The following is a 16702-nucleotide window of genomic DNA, read 5'->3' as shown; positions in this document are numbered from 1 at the left end:
ACTTGCTGCTAGCAGCATGTTATCTAAACAGCAGCTGTTGAAAATATTGGTGCTTCCTGCACTTTGCATGCTAGTCTTCAGGATTGCTCAAATCTGTCACCTACTGAAGTACCTAGTTTGCCCCCATGTTCTGTTTTCTCTCCTTCTTTTGTTGATTAGGGCTACATATAGAAGAGTGACTGGTCAGTAGGCTATAGGCATGCAATCATGAACCTGGATGCACTTCTGGTGTAAACCAACCATTACGAAATAGCCAGAACTCCTAACCCAGTGATTCCCAAACCTGTCCTGGGGGAACCACAGCCAATCAGATTTTCAGAATTTCCACAATAAATATGCATGAAATAGATGTGCATACCAAGCAGGCATAGGTAAAAAGTGGGATGTTTGACCACGGAAATACAAATCCTGGAGACAATATCTTAAAACTTCTTATTGATGAAAAGACTCGACACAACTGTGTGTTTCGGCTACAGGCCTGCATCAGGAGTCTACGCTATGACGTAGCGTATGTGAAATGCTGTATTGCAAAAGTGGTCTTGAGAAAGTCCTTTCATGGTAAGCTTGTCCGTAGCGGGTCACTAGGAACACAGCATGGAACATTGTGTGTTCCTAGTGACCCGCTACGGACAAGCTTACCACGAAAGGTCTTTCTCAAGACCACTTTCGCAATACAGCCAATCACATCACGTTTGGTTCGCCACACAGACCAAATCGTGTTTCAGGCATTTCAGATTCACATACGCTGCGTCATAGCGGTAGACTCCTGATGCAGGCCTATAGGCCGAAATACAACAGTTGTGTCGAGTCTTTTCATCAATAAAGAAGTTTTTAAGATATTGTCTCCAGGATTTGTATTTCCGTGGTCAAACATCCCACTTTTTACCTTTATCTGTGTTTTCCCGTGGGGAGTTCGAGTTCTCCGCTTGATTGCGGATTTTTTTGAACACATACCAAGCAGGCAGCATATGCAAGTCAATCTCATGAATATTGTGGAGAAAGTATCTGCATATATAATGTGTACAGCGCTGCATACATCTAATAACGCTATAGAAATGATTAGTAGTAAGTACTATGAGTTTATCTTGTTGGGTAGACTGAACGGACCATACAGGTCTTCTTATGTCATCATCTACTATGTTTTGGGATTTTTAAATAATTTTTATTATCAATTTCACCAGGAAACAAGGACATTATACTTATACCACAAGAAAATACAAAACAGAAATTTTCACGGAGTTCAAGTCCACATGAAAGGGAGGATTGGTGAACAACAAAAAAAATTAAAAGGAAATCAAGTACCAATCACTAGTACATAATTAAGTGCTGATTATTAATACCCTAAAAAACTAATTCCAACCTGCTTAGTCCCAGTAGATTATACTTTATGATGCAAAAACTAATTGAAAACCTGACTGGCTGGCGTTCCCTCAGGACAGGTATGGGAATCACTGCCCTAACTACTCATTTGCAAACAGATGATCAAAACCTCGCGCTGTTCCAAACAGCGCTCCAAAAATAGCGCTGGAACAGCGCAGGGCATTATTAGACCTATGATCAGAGATAATTGCATGCAAATTTAAGCACGCAATTATCTCTGATCATGATGTAGAAGTGCGGAGAGAATTGTGCCTCAGCACAATCCTCCCGCATTGTTTGACAGATCTGGGCTGTCAAAAGCCCAAACCTGTCAAACACGGCTGGAGGTCCATGAGACCACCAAGTCCCCAACTACCCCTGCCCTGAGCAACAGGGGCTGGAGGTCCCGCAGACCTCCGGGTCCCCAATGATCCCTCCCCCCCCGCAGGTTCAGGGAGGGCTGGAGATCTGGTGGGTCTCGAGCCCCCCCCCCCAACTCCCGCAGCAAAGGGTCCCTGGTGGACTAGTGGGTGACCAACCAAACCCCCCACCAGCGACCGGGGGGCTGGAGGCTCTGCTGGACCTCCGGTCCCCCCGACCATCCCCCCCCAGGTTAGGAGGGTCTCCAGCCCCCCCCTACTCCCCCAGCAAGGGGTCCTGGTGGTCCTGTCCCCCCTACCCCCCTACCTGTTTGTTGGAGGAGGGGGGTTGCCTGCCTGCCTCCCTCCTCTTCCTGCGATGCCGCAAATTGGTGGATACACTGGGCAGGGCTGGCCCCGCCATTTTGCGGCATCGCAGGAAGCGGAGGGAGGCAGGCAGGCTACCCTCCCTCCTCCAACACATAAGGTAGGGAGGTAGGGGGGACTGGACACCAGGGACCCCTTGCTGGGGGACCTAGGGGAGCTGGAGACCCACCGGATCTCCAGCCCTCCCTGAACCTGGGGGGGGGGGTTGTCAGGGGGGACCTCCAGCCCCCCCCCCCCCGTTGCTGGGGGGGGGGGTTGTTTGGTCACCCACTAGGCCACCAGAGACCTTTTGCTGGGGGTGTTGGGGGGCTGGAGACCCACCGGATCTCCAGCCCTCCCTGAACCTGAGGGGGGGATCTTCGGGGGGCTGGAGGTCCGGCGGACCTCCAGCCCCCTGTCGCTGGCAGGTTTGCTGTGGACAGGGCTCACAATTCCTCTCCAGTGATCTTCAAACCCTAACACCAGCTCAGAGCTGGCGTAGGGTTTGCCGCGGGCCAGTGACCCAATCTTTGGCGCACTGGCCACTGATCATTGGGGATGATTATGTTTAGCCCTGTTTAGCATGCATTTGCATGCTAGTTGCGTTCAGAGCACTCGAGCACGTTAGCAAACGATACTAGTGCCAGCGTTTGCTTCTGATCATCCCCCTGTTGGTTTTAGTTTGGGCAGGTCTTCCTGAGTCTCCCAGCCACATAACTCAACTTACTTATAACATACAACTGCTAATTAAGATGGTTTTGTACTGTACAGAAGAATAAAAGGACCCTAAAAGGTACTTTAGAATGGGCAATTAAAAGGTGTGAGCTAGTCTATTTATAATGACTTGGAAATATGTGCTAAGGGTGATATAGATTGCATTGAAAACCTGTCCTCTTTCCATATGCCTAGAGTCTTCTGTTCAGGAGAGATTATATTTACCCTCTAATATTCAGCCCTCTGCATTCACCAAATGTAAAGACACTGACTCCCACAGGCTGAATTTGACCCAGACATTCAATGCCAGGCCTAATCCAGTCACTAGCATTAAATATCTGGTTGCTGGAACTAATCCAGTTAGTGGCAGTATTCAGACTGGTACCCAGGTAAGTGCCTAAATAAAGGTTTCTGACTTGGGTCTGCTTACCCAGTTAGCACACTGAATGTCTCCGCTAACCAGGCAAATCCATGGACCACCCCAGCTCTGCCCCAGAACACTCTAACCAGATAGCACCACAGCAGTTAAACCAAATTTTCAGTGGCACGATCCAATTAACTGCCACTGAAAATCCAGGGTTGGCCGGCTCACCACAGTTTAACTGGCAGGAGCACCTCTTGCCAAGTTAAATCATTCTGAACGACTACCTATTATTGTTTATCTAGTAGTCCAGGGTCATAGTTGGGCTCCTTTCAGCAAAGGATAAACCATCTGGTCTTCTTTCAACAACAATTGTGTCACCTTTTTTCATACCTTTCCTGCTGTTTTTGCCTTTTTGTTTTAAGGCATAAAGAAGAGCCCAAACTTCCAGATTCAGCAACAACATCTGATGAAGAAAACGAAGATGGAGATTTTACGGTCTATGAGTGCCCTGGATTAGCCCCTGTAAGTATTGCAGCCTTTCAGATGGAATAAATAGGAGGGCAGAAAGCTTTTGAAAAAGTTCCTCATGAGAAACTCCTGAGAAAATTAAAGTGCATGGGATAGGAGGCAATGTTCTGGTGTGGATTAGGAATTGGTTATTGGACAGAAAACAGAGGGTATGGTTAAATGATCATTTCTCTCAATGAAGTAGAATGAACAGTGGACTATCTGAATTAAAAAAAAAAAAGATTTGGACAAATTCCTGGAGGAGAAAAGTCCATAGTCTGTTATTGAGATGGACATGGGGAAGCCACTGCTTGCTCTGGGATTGGTAGCATGGAATGTGCTACTGTTTGGGTTTCTGATAGATACTTGTGTCCTGGATTGGCCACTGCTGTAAACAGTATACTGGGCTAGATGGGCCATTGGTCTGACCCAATATGGCTATTCTTGTGTTCTATCAAGTGCTGCAGTAAACCCAGCTTTTCCTCATCCACTTTGCTCTATTGCATTGAACCGGTCTTCTGCAGCAGGAATGTGCTGCTACTTAAACAACATTGAAAACACCCGTGTTTGTTTCCTTTCCTTGGCATAAACTAAATCACAAAATACAATATATATATATATATGATTTATAGAAGAAAAAAATGAAGTGTTTCCTCATTCATATCCTTACTGTGCAGCAAAAGTTGCACACTTTACAGTATTTGAGTCTTATCATTCTCACATACAGTATTGTATAGCAGCAGGCATGCAGACCAACTGACAGTCTACCACTATTGCAAGGTTACAATGTACAGGTCACAAAGACTCCATGGGGGAACTTCAGTAAAGCCTTTCACATGGTCAACTGATGTCATTAATAAGGCAACATGGCTTAGATTAAGTGTGGTCATTACATCTTTATAGTCCTCTTAAATTCCTGCTTGTTGCACTCTGGCAGTCTAGGGAATAAGTAAGCAATTCCTGTGAGATCTTGAGGCCTCCTTCTTGACAAAACCCTGACCCTAGTGAGAGCTGTGAATGCAGAGGGCCTTTTTGAAGGAGAGCTGACAGGAGGCTCAGTGATGAGGGACATTTACACCTCATTTCCTCTTCAGATAACTTCCCCACAAGGACTATGGCTCTCCTGAAGAGCTTCTTCAAGCCTCTGTGCTCTCTGATCCCAAAAGTGCAACTTGCACTGACAGGCAGAGACTTAGTACCTGTCACTAGGAAATTCACAGCTGCTATGCAATTTTAGTCACCTCAGTAATTTGGGATGGGGAAGGGGGCTTGTTGGAGGTAGTAGGAAAAAATGTAAACCCGAAGTGTTTACCAGCATACTCTTGGTTATGTTGCATCCTTTCGTGGTCTGGTTCCTAAGTCTCTCATCTTTTGTCGAAGTATATTTTCTTCATTGGTTTTATGTTCTTTTTATCCAAATGTGTGTATGTATATTATATATGTATGTGTGTGTATAAATAGAGAGAAATAGATAACCTATGTAGCCTTTCCTCCTATGAGAGGAGTTCCATCCCTTTAATCATTTTGGTCACCCTTCTTTGTACCTTTTCCAGTTCCACGTCATCTTCTTTGAGATGAGGTGACCAGAACTGCACACAGTACTCAAGATGTGGTCTCCCCATGGAGCGATAGAAGCATTATGATCTTTGGTTTTTTTTCTCTGGTCTTTTCCTAATAAGTCCCAGCATTCTGTTTGATTTTTTTGACCGCTCCTGCCGCGGCTGCACACCAAGAAAAGATTTCAATATATTGTCCATGATGACTTCTAAATCCTTTTTCTCAGTGGTGATTTCTAATGTGGAACCTAGCATTGTGTAGCTATAATTTGGGTTATTCTTTCCAATGTGCATCACTTTGCACTTGTCCACATTAAATTTCATCTACCATTTGAGTATCCAGTCTTCCTGCCTCCTGAGGTCCTCCTTCAATTTTATACAGTCCTCATTTAGTTTAACAACTTTGAATAGTTTTGTGTAATCTACAAATGTTATCACCAACTATCACAAATAAAAATTGAACTAGAACTATTCTGCAGAATTTGAGCATTCATTCATCTGTTCATCCATCCTATATACCATTAAGTCATAAAATCTCATAACAGTTTACATAGTCAAATGATATTCAATAAAAAAACTAACCCTCCTGTTTACTAAGCCATGCTAGCAGCCCTTTGAATGGGCTGTGTTGGCATTAGCGCATGGCTCAACTAGCGCGGCTTAGTAAACAGGGGGGTAAGACTCTCCAACAGCTCCCACTAACCTAGTAGCCCCCTATTCTTTCCCAAATGCAACTATAAACAAGCAGATTTTACACTGTCTCTGAAAATGTCTTATCAGTAAGCTTTTATAATTCCCCAGACAACTTGTTCCATAAAATTGGGCCCAGATATGACAGAGCATGTTTCTTCATTCTTCCAAAAGAATACCCTCAGCAATCTCCAGTAGATTCTGTCCTGATGAATGTAACATATTCTCCAGTCCATATCAATTAGCATGGACTTCAAGATCTTCCAGAACCAGTCTGTTCACACATAGCAGTATAGGGTATGCTATTGGGGCCATGGCCTCACCAATATTTTGCCAAACACAGCATGGGTTCATGGAGAGTATGGGGGTAAGGAAAGGAAAAAAAGAAGAGGGACTACTCTCCACACCTCAGAGTGTAGTAGCAGAACAATGGAGATGACCAAAGAACCAGTATGCAGCCAAAGATATCTTCAAAAAGGGTCCTTTATTAACAATTGCTCACATAACACACATGGGAAAGCACATTACTGCTTAAGGAAAGCTGTTTTTTTTAGCTATTCTGCCTGCATCAGGAGAATTAAAAAGTATATAAATAAACAACCATAAATATGAGTCACATGTACATAAAAGGCTAGCCAGGCTAATGTATATGAACCAGGTCAACAACATACACAATTTGATTTAAAAATAAAAAGAGCCTAACTTAAAAACAATGGTACATAAAAAGCTTTCAAGAATAAGGCATTTAAATCAGCTCAGCAAAATACTGTGGTTAAAAAGCAAACAAAAAACAAACAAACAAACACAGCAATTAAAATATTGCAATAATAAATACAGAGAGAGACGTACCCAAATGTGCATATATCAGATGTAAAGAGTTTATACGCACATCACAATATGCAGTATGGCACCTATGTAAAGACTAAAAAATTACCCAAAGCATTAAAGCAAGGCACGAATTACAGGAGCACATAATATGTAGTGCATGAACACAAGACGTAGTTTGGGCGCACAGTGTGTAAACAAATCCATAAAAACACAAGAAAAATAATGGGCACATAGGGAATGAACAAGCTGGGGTGATAAGGAAACCTTTTGAAATTTTGAATAATGCATAGTTGTCAGTGACACAATCAACAATTGGGTTGTGGATTGAAATGAAGAACATACGTGAGAGCATAATTTGAAAATACGTTGTGTTTAAACTGAAAAGCTGTGATATTTACAAAGTAAGGCAAAAAGACAAAGTAAAACTGAAATAAAATGTGCTCAAAATGTCTGTAAAGTTAAAAAAAAAAAAAAAAACCAAACTTAACCAAGCTGAGGTTGCGAAACAAATGTCATCAATCTCGACAAAAATTCTTAGCAAAACAAAGGGCGCCAATGTGGAGTGTTCAAAAATAGGTGCATCCGAATGATGTAATGACATTCCTGTAAAAAGATAGTGCACATATCCCTCAGCGTGTGGGACAAAAAAAAAATACTGAGCAAGTGCTAAGAGAGACTATAGCAGCTGTATAATAAATGATAGAATGATAAATACATGTAGAGCAAATGTAATCTGCGCCAAAAAAATGGACACATGCACACAGATGGCAGTGTGCAGCTAAAGAGCTCTTAAAAAGATACTACAAAATGCAACATCATCATCCCAACTATATATAAAAAAAATATAATATAAAGGAATATTAAAAAATGAAAAGGAATGACTAGTGGTATAAAAAATGAATGAATTGTGCACTGAGTCTTGTCTCAGATTATTAAAAAAAAGACATTGTCTCTCAAATGTGAACATAATGAATTTGCATGTACAGTGCATTCCATTTAAATGCATGTCAGATAAGCACATGCTTTGTTTAACTGCATGCCGTACGTCAGTCCCGTATTTGACGCCATCAGTTTCTGTGGGGACAAACTTCGGCTTAGCACACCACTGATAAGTGCAAGATTCGCTTATATGCATGGTTTAAGACCACTTCTCTGCAGGAAAGACTCCACAGAAGCGCACTTGCAGAATATGGAAGCCGATTGGCACGTGACAAAGGGGTGGTAAATTTGAAATCTCGGTGGTTAACTGCTACAGGCAGAATAAGCAAAAGAATGTTGTTAGAGTGTACACTGGAGTCGTCATTGTTGCACAACTGTAAGACTTTAACACTGGCTGAACGAATAGAAGTTCTTAAAAAATTAGAAAACAAACAAAGTTAAGCATCTATTGCTAAAGAATATGGTGTCAATCCCAGTCAAATTTCATGTATCTTGAAGCAGAAAGACCAGCTTCTGGAAGACTGGCAAAACAATACAAATTCACACCGGAAACGAAAACGGGTTGAAAAGCTGAGGAGGTAGAAGATGCTCTTCTTTGGTGGTTTTCTCAAGTCAGGAGCAGACCGTTTCCTGTCAGTGGTCCACTGCTTATGGAGAAAGCTAATCAGCTAGCTGAAAGTCTTGGACTAACTACTACTACTACTAACTAGCATTTCTAAAGCGCTACTAGGGTTACGCAGCGCTGTACAATTTAGACATAGAAGGACGGTCCCTGCTCAAAGAGCTTACAATCTAAAAGACAAGAGAACAATCTAAAGACAAGTGAACAATCTAGAGGACGAGTGAACAGTTAATCTGATAGAGTGGATAGATAGGGGCATTCTGTCTATCTAGAGCGGTTAGGCGCCGAAGGCAGCATAGAAGAGGTGAGTTTTAAGCAGAGATTTGAAGATGGGTAGGGAGGGGGCATGGCGAATGGGTAAAGGAAGATTGTTCCAGGCATAGGGTGAAGCAAGGCAGAATGAGCGGAGCCTGGAGTTGGCAGTGGTGGAGAAGGGTACTGAGAGAAGGGCTTTGTCCTGTGAGCGGAGGTTACGGCGGGAACATAGGGGGAGATGAGGGTGGAGAGGTAGTGAGGAGCCGCAGACTGAGTGCACTTGTAGGTAAGGAGGAGGAGCTTGAATTGTATGCGATATCTGATTGGAAGCCAATGAAGTGATTTGAGGAGAGGGGTGATATGAGTATATCGGTTTTGGCGGAATATAAGACGTGCAGCAGCGTACTGAACTGATTGAAGGGGAATAGATGGCTGAGTGGGAGGCCGGTGAGGAGTAAGTTGCAGTAATCAAGGCGAGAGGTAATGAGAGCGTGGACGAGAGTTCTGGTGGTGTGCTCAGAGAGGAAAGGGCGAATTTTGCTGATGTTGAAGAGGAAGAAGCGACAGGTCTTGGCAGTCTGTTGGATATGCGCAGAGAAGGAGAGGGAGGAGTCAAAGATGACTCCGAGGTTGCGGGCAGATGGGACGGGGAGGATGAGGGTGTTATCAACAGAGATAGAGAGTGGAGGAAGAGGAGAAGTGGGTTTGGGAGGAAAGACGAGGAGCTCGGTCTTGGACATGTTCAGCTTCAGGTGGCGGTTGGACATCCATGCCGCGATGTCGGATAAACAGGCCGATACCTTGGCCTGGGTCACCGCGGTGATGTCAGGTGTGGAGAGGTATAGCTGAGTGTCATCGGCATAAAGATGATACTGGAAACCATGAGACGAGATCAGCGAGCCCAGGGAAGAGGTGTAGATTGAGAAGAGAAGGGGTCCAAGGACAGATCCCTGGGGAACTCCAACACATAGTGGGATGGGAGTGGAGGAAGATCCATGGGAGTGTACCCTGAAAGTGCGGTGGGAGAGATAAGAGGAGAACCAGGAGAGGACAGGGCCTTGGAATCCAAAAGAGGATAACGTGGCAAGAAGTAAATCATGGTTGACAGTGTCAAACGCGGCGGAAAGATCGAGGAGGATGAGGATGGAGTAATGACCTCTGGATTTGGCCAGGAGCAGGTCATTGCAAACTTTAGAGAGTGCTGTTTCTGTCGAGTGCAGAGGGCGAAAACCGGATTGAAGTGGATCGAGGATGTCATGAGAGGAGAGAAAATCAAGGCAGCGGCTGTGAACGGCGCGCTCAAGTAATTTGGAAAGGAAGGGTAAAAGAGAGATGGGGCGGTAGTTAGAGGGGCAGGTAGGGTCAAGTGAAGGTTTTTTTAGGAGAGGTGTGACAACAGCGTGTTTGAAGGTGTCAGGGACAGTTGCCGTGGAGAGAGAGAGGTTGAGGATGCGACAGATGGCGGGGGTGACAGTATGGGAGATAGTGTTGAGTAGGTTGGTGGGGATGGGATCAGAGGAACAGGTGGTGCATTTCGAGGAGGAAAGAAGGCGGGAAGTTTCATCCTCGGTGATCTCAGGAAAGGAGGAGAAGGAGACCTGGGTAGGTTGGTTGAGGGAGAGGGTTAAAGGGTGAAGGGGAGGTGGAGGTTTGGTCGTGAACTCAAGGTTGATCTTTTGCACTTTGTCGCGGAAGTAGTCGGCCAGTGATTGAGGAGAGAGAGAAGGGGGAGTAGGAGCGGGGGGCACTTTTAGGAGGGAGTTAAGGGTGGTGAAGAGACGACGAGGGTTGGAGCTGAGAGAATTGGTCAATTGGGTGTAGTAGTCCTGTTTTGCACGGAATAGGGAGGAGTGGAGGGAGGATAGCATGAATTTGTAGTGGAGGAAGTCTGAAAGGGTACGAGATTTCCTCCAGAGGCGCTCAGCGGATCGGGTGCAGGAGCGAAGGTAACGGATGCAAGGAGTCAGCCAGGGCTGGGGATTGGTGCGCTTTGTGGGACGGGAGATGGATGGCGCGAGGGTGTCCAAAGCAGAGGAGAGAGCGGTATTGTAAGCGGAGACCGCTGTGTCGACAGTTACGAGGGACGTGATGGAGGGGAGGAGATTAGAGATAGTAGATGATAGGGTGGAGGGGTCAATAGCCTGGAGGTTCCTGGAGGTGGTGGTTAAAGTTGGACGGGGTGGAGGGGGGGGGAGTGAAGAAGTGTGAATGTGATCAGGTGATGGTCGGAGAGAGGAAGAGCTGAGACGTGGAAATTGGAGGGTGAGCCGGAGGAGGAGAGGACGAGGTCAAGACAATGTCCGTCACGGTGAGTAGGGGTGGTGGAGCACAGCTGGAGGTTGAAGGAGGATGTTAGGGTGAGGAACTTAGAAGTATGGGGGTCGGATAGGTCATCAGCATGTACGTTAAAGTCTCCGAGAATGAGGGACGGAGATGAGGGGTCAAGAAAGACAGAGAGCCAAGCATCAAAGTCGGTAAGGAAGGAAGGGAAGGATTTATCCGGGGGGCGGTAAATGACTGCCACTCTGAGTGGTAGCGGGTAAAATAGCCGGATGGAATGGACTTCGAAGGATGGGAAGCAGTGCGATTGCGGTAGGTGGAGGGGTTGGAAACTACAGGAGGGTGATAGTAGTAGCCCAACGCCTCCGCCGCGGCCGATTGGGCGGGGCGTGTGGGAGAAGAGATAGCCTCCATGGCAGAGGGCTGCAACTGAGGCAGAGTCTTCCGGGGAGATCCAGGTTTTGGTTAGGGCGAGCAGTTGAAGGGAGCGAGAGATAAAGAGATCGTGGGTGAGAGGCAGTTTGTTGCAGACTGAGTGGGCATTCCACAAGGCGCATGAGAAGGGGAGGGAGGAGGGGGGGAAGGAGGGGAATAGAGACGAGATTGGAAACATCCCGGGACCGTTCACAAGGATAGGATGGGGACAGGTGGGGGGGACCCGGATTAGGGTTAATGTCTCCTGCGGATAGCAGGAGGAGGAGCAAGAGAGTGCGGAGGAGGGTGGGGGAGGTCGGGCGACGAAGGCGACGAAGACGGGGTGTACTTAGGAGGAAAGGGGATGGGTTAATGGCAGGAAGGAAGTGCTGAAGGTTGAGAGCCAGGAAGGAGGAGGGGGACAAGAGGGATGGTGAGGTGAGGGATGGAGGTGAATAGGGTATTGTGGTTGCGGGCAGGGTGGGAGGGCAGCGGGTAGTTCTAATGGTAGACAGTGGGAGTGGGGGGGAAAGAAGATTAGGAAGGGACAGGGCAAGGAAGAGAACATGGACAGGGGCCATAGGTAGTGACTGAGGTGTAGCAGGTGACTATATAGTGACTGAGGTGTTGAGCAGTTAACAAGTGTTGGTGGGTGAGTCTGTAATGACTGAAGTATAAGGCAGATAGATAGGGCTTGAAGCAAGGTTTTGGGTTGGCGATTAGGTAAGTCTATGGCTGAAAATCTGGCAGGCAGGTAGGTAAGTCAATGGCTGGTTTTGGGTTGGCGATTAGGTAAGTCTATGGCTGAAAATCTGGCAGGCAGGTAGGTAAGTCAATGGCTGAGCAGGCAGTTCAAAGCCACTGTTGGATGGTTGGAAAGGTGGAAGGAGAGGAACAACATAAAATTCAAGAAACAGCATGGTGAAAAACAAGACGCTGATGACTTTTGGTGCTGAAAATTGGGTTGTTTCAGTTCTTCCTACCATCTTGAACGAGTTTGCACCTCGTGACATTTTCAGTGCTGACAAAAATGGTCTCTACTGGTGAGTGATTCCTGATGGAACACTTGCATTCAAACAAGCCGAAACTACAGGAAGTAAAACGTCGAAGGACTGACTGACGATCCTCCTTTGCTGCAATATGGATGGGAGTGAGAAGTTGGAACCACTCATCATTGGAAAGAGCAGACAGCCCCGTTGCTTCAAGAATGTTAAGTGACTTCCTGTGTCATACGAGGCTAACACAAATTCATGGATGATTGGGGAAATTTGGAAGCAGTGGCTAAAGAAGTTAGACACTAGAATGCGGGCACAAAATCGTCAGATTTTGTTGCTTTGTGATAATTGTGCTGCACACAGTGATGATGTCAGGCTGTCTAATGTCAAGGTGGTCTTCCTGCCACCAAACACTACCTCTCTGATCCAACCTATGGATCAGGGCATAATAGCCAATTTCAAACAACAGTATCCGGGCTCTTGTGCTACGTCATCTGATGAGCGTTATGGATGACCAGACTGGCAAGGATAAACGTGCTGTTGAACTGGCTCGTAATCTATCACTGTTGGATTCCCTACATATGCAGAAAGAAGCCTGGAATCATGTTACACAGGCAACCATTGTGAACTCCTACAAGCGGGCAAGCTTTGTTAGGGATGTGGAGAGGGACGAAACAGATGCAGCTGTTGCAAACGCGTCAGATGAACAGGCTATTGACATCCCAGCCTGTGTTACTGAAGAGGAGTTTCATCACTTTGTAGCTGTTGATTATGATCTACAAACAGCTGACGACAGCACTGATGTCGAGATATGTGCCTACACCCAGGCAACGGCTGATGATGAAACAGATGATGAAATGAGCAGCGAGGCTCATGCTGACGAAATTCAACACCCTTCTGTCACTTTTGCAAGAGCGCTGGAGAGTCTCAACACCATGTGGGCCTATCTGGAGGCCACTGGATGTCAGTGCTATGACAGTTTTTACCATCTGGCAGATGTAGTCTATGGAACTCACAGACAGAAGAGTGTACAGAGGACTATGACTGATTACTTCAAGTAAGCCTAACGTCAGTTAACGGAGACTGTATACTATATGTATAATAAACAGTACTTTACATATGTTTATCAGATGTCAGGCATCTTTGGGTCACAACGGTTAAGTGCACGCTCCGGTTAACAGCATGTATTTCTTTGGTCCCAGATCCTTGCACTTAAGTGGATTGCACTGTATTAATATGCCTTAGTTTGTAAATATCATAGCATTTTAGTGTTTGTTGAAACACGCCGTACTTTCAAGTTATGCTCTCATGTATGTTCATTTCAATCCATGACCCAATTGTTGATTGCACCACTGACAAGTATGTATTATTCAAATTTTCCAAAGGTTTCTTTATCACTCCAGCTTGTTCATACCTTATGTTTCATTCCTTATGCACTCATTATTTCTCTTGTTTTTTTATGAATTTGTTTATACAATGGACGCTCAGACTATTTATGTCTTGTGTTTACACACTACATATTGTGTGCTCATATAACTTGTGCCTTGCTTTGTTTTATTTTATTAGACTTTACATAGGTTCCATACTGCATATGGGTACATTTGGATAGGCTGGAGTGGGACTTAGATGAAAACTTCAGTAGTTGGAGAATAAGGCCAGTGTCGGGCAGACTTGTATGGTCTGTGCCTTGAAAATGGCAGACAGAAATCAAAAGCAGGTATTATTTATTTATTTGGATTTTGCTCACACCTTTTTCAGTAGTAGCTCAAGGTGTGTTACATTCAGGCACACTAGGTATTTGCCTGTACATGGAGGGCTCACAGTCTAATTTTGTACCTGAAGCAACAGAGAGTTAAGTGACTTGCCCCAAGATCACAAGAAGCAGCAGTGGGATTTGAACCAGGTACTCTGGATGTCAAGACTGGTGCTCTAACCACTAGTCTACTCTTCCACTCAACCAGGGGCGTAGCTACGGGTGGGCCTGGGTGGGCCCAGGCCCGCCCAATCTCGGCTCAGGCCCACCCAGGCAGCTGGCAGCTGTCCGGTCCTCCTCTGCCTAATTTTGTTTTTAGTGCAGGCTGCAGTCATTGTAGACGCTGGCGCCGCTACGCCGTCGCTCACTCCCTGAGCTCTGTTCCTCCCCCTCATGCGCAACGGCACCGCAGTGCTGCATGGGAGGGGAAAATGTGCTGGCTATCGTCGCGGTTGTGGTTCCTCCACTCTGCCGGTCTGTCCTGCCTCAGCAGCACTCTCCCGTGGCCCCACAACAGCGCACATGGAGCATAGCACAACGATTGCGCTCTGAGTCTGCTCCACTATCTACCACCATCACCGAAGCCCCAGGTCAGGTAAAATAAATATTTTTTTTTTAATTTTAACATCTGGCCAATAGGAGAGGAGGAGAAAACAAGAGGAAGGAAGCAATCGATTAGCCAAGCAAGGAGAAAGGAGGAGGAGGAGCCAAGGAGACAGGCCGCGGGGACGCTCAATCCCCAGCGGGACAGGGAGTCAGAATGGAGCATCTGGGGTCGAATCGGGCGCCTAGCTGATGCGAAGTGAACCACGGTGTGGGAGTGCAGAAAAAAACAAAATGGCTGTGCTGCTCGAGGAAGCCGGTAGGGCGCGCTGCGCTGGCTAAGGCGGCATGAAACCCTGCTCCACTCAAGGACGCCACTTGCAACGAGGTAGGGGACGTGACATAGCTCTCCATAGGTTTGATAATGCCTTTTGAAAACCTTGTTTAATAAATCTAGTTTATTTCTGATCAGGAAATGTTTCTCTGGAGCAATTTCTCCTAATCCATAAACACTGTTCTACTGGAATGACAGGATTGTGAAAAATTACAAGAGGACCTTACGAGACTGGGCGGCTAAATGGCAGATGACGTTTAATGTGAGCAAGTGCAAGGTGATGTATGTGGGAAAAAAAAAACCCGAATTATAGCTACGTCATGAAAGGTTCCACGTTAGGAGTTACGGACCAAGAAAGGGATCTGGGTGTCGTCATCGATAATACACTGAAACCTTCTGCACAGTGTGCTGCTGCGGCTAGGAAAGCGAATAGAATGTTGGGTATTATTAGGGAAGGTATGGAAAACGGGTGTGAGGATGTTATAATGCTGTTGTATTGCTCCATGGTGCAACCGCACCTTGAGTATTGTGTTCAATTCTGGTCGCCGCATCTCAAGAATTGGAAAAGGTGCAGCGAAGGGCGACTAAAATGATAGCGGGGATGGGACGACTTCCCTATGAAGAAAGATTAAGGAGGCTAGGGCTATTCAGCTTGGAGAAGAGACGGCTGAGGGGAGATATGATAGAGGTATATAAAATAATGAGTGGAGTGGAACAGGTGGATGTGAAGCGTCTGTTCACGCTTTCCAAAAATACTATGACTAGGGGGCATGCGATGAAACTACAGTGTAGTAAATTTAAAACAAATCGGAGAAACGTTTTCTTCACCCAACGTATAATTAAACTCTGGAATTCGTTGCCGGTGAAGGCGGTTAGCTTAGCAGAGTTTAAAAAGGGGTTGGACGGTTTCCTAGAGGACAAGTCCATAAACCGCTACTAAATGGACTTGGGAAAAATCCACAATTCCAGGAATAACATGTATAGAATGTTTGTACGTTTGGGAAGCTTGCCAGGTGCCCTTGGCCTGGATTGGCCGCTGTCGTGGACAGGATGCTGGGCTCGATGGACCCTTGGTCTTTTCCCAGTATGGCATTACTTATGTACTATTTAGACTTTTGGGTAGCTATTAGAAGTGGAATTAAAAATACGTTGCTGTATTCTTACTCATAGCACAAAATAGAGGCAAACAGTACAGCAAAAAATGAGAATAAAAATGTAGGACTAGCACCAAAATTTGCAGGATTGTGGCAAAAACAACTGTTATTTTTATTTTAAAATGTCAATAAAAGATAAAAAAGCAAAAGGCATTGAAGGCATCTAGTGTATTCATAGGAGACGTTTGTACATCCCTAGCAGCCTGATATATTTCGACATACAGTGCATCAGGGGTGCAATTTATAATAATACCAAACAGGCCAAGTCCACAGCAAAGGGGGCAACGATACAGGGAAACACACTGTTGGAAACAGGATGCTGGGCTCGATGGACCTTTGGTCTTTCCCAGTATGGCAATACTTATGTACTTATCGTGTACAGTGTAATGGTGGGGGTGTGCTCTTCACTGCCTAGGTAAAAAAAAAAAGGCATATTTAATAATTTTAATATACCTTTTTTCACTAGGCAGTGAAGAGCCCACCCCCACCCAGAAGCCCACCAACAATAAATTTGTTATAAAGCTCAGATTACAATCTAAAAAAGGTTGTATATTTTTCATGTTGATGAGTTTTGGGGGTTATCCTCTGCAGTGCCCGGGATACAAATTTTTAAAAAAATGTTTTAAATTTAATATAGGCAGGTTTCTGGGTGGAGGTGGGCTCTGCAGTG

The 16702-nt window shown here is 45.5% G+C and overlaps 1 protein-coding gene across 1 annotated transcript in view; it reads left to right on the top strand.

Annotated features, from left to right (window-relative positions):
• Window positions 1-16702, top strand: part of NPDC1 (neural proliferation, differentiation and control 1) — a 366783-nt gene that overhangs the window by 336279 nt on the left and 13802 nt on the right. Inside the window, exon 8 of the mRNA XM_030206816.1 lies at window positions 3585-3684. Coding sequence (XP_030062676.1) covers window positions 3585-3684 — 100 coding nt within the window. The remainder of the gene's footprint in view (window positions 1-3584; window positions 3685-16702) is intronic.

This window comes from Microcaecilia unicolor, chromosome 6 (assembly GCF_901765095.1).
Source record: "Microcaecilia unicolor chromosome 6, aMicUni1.1, whole genome shotgun sequence".
Taxonomy (NCBI): Eukaryota; Metazoa; Chordata; class Amphibia; order Gymnophiona; family Siphonopidae; genus Microcaecilia; species Microcaecilia unicolor.
This window is presented reverse-complemented; position numbering and strand designations above follow the sequence as displayed.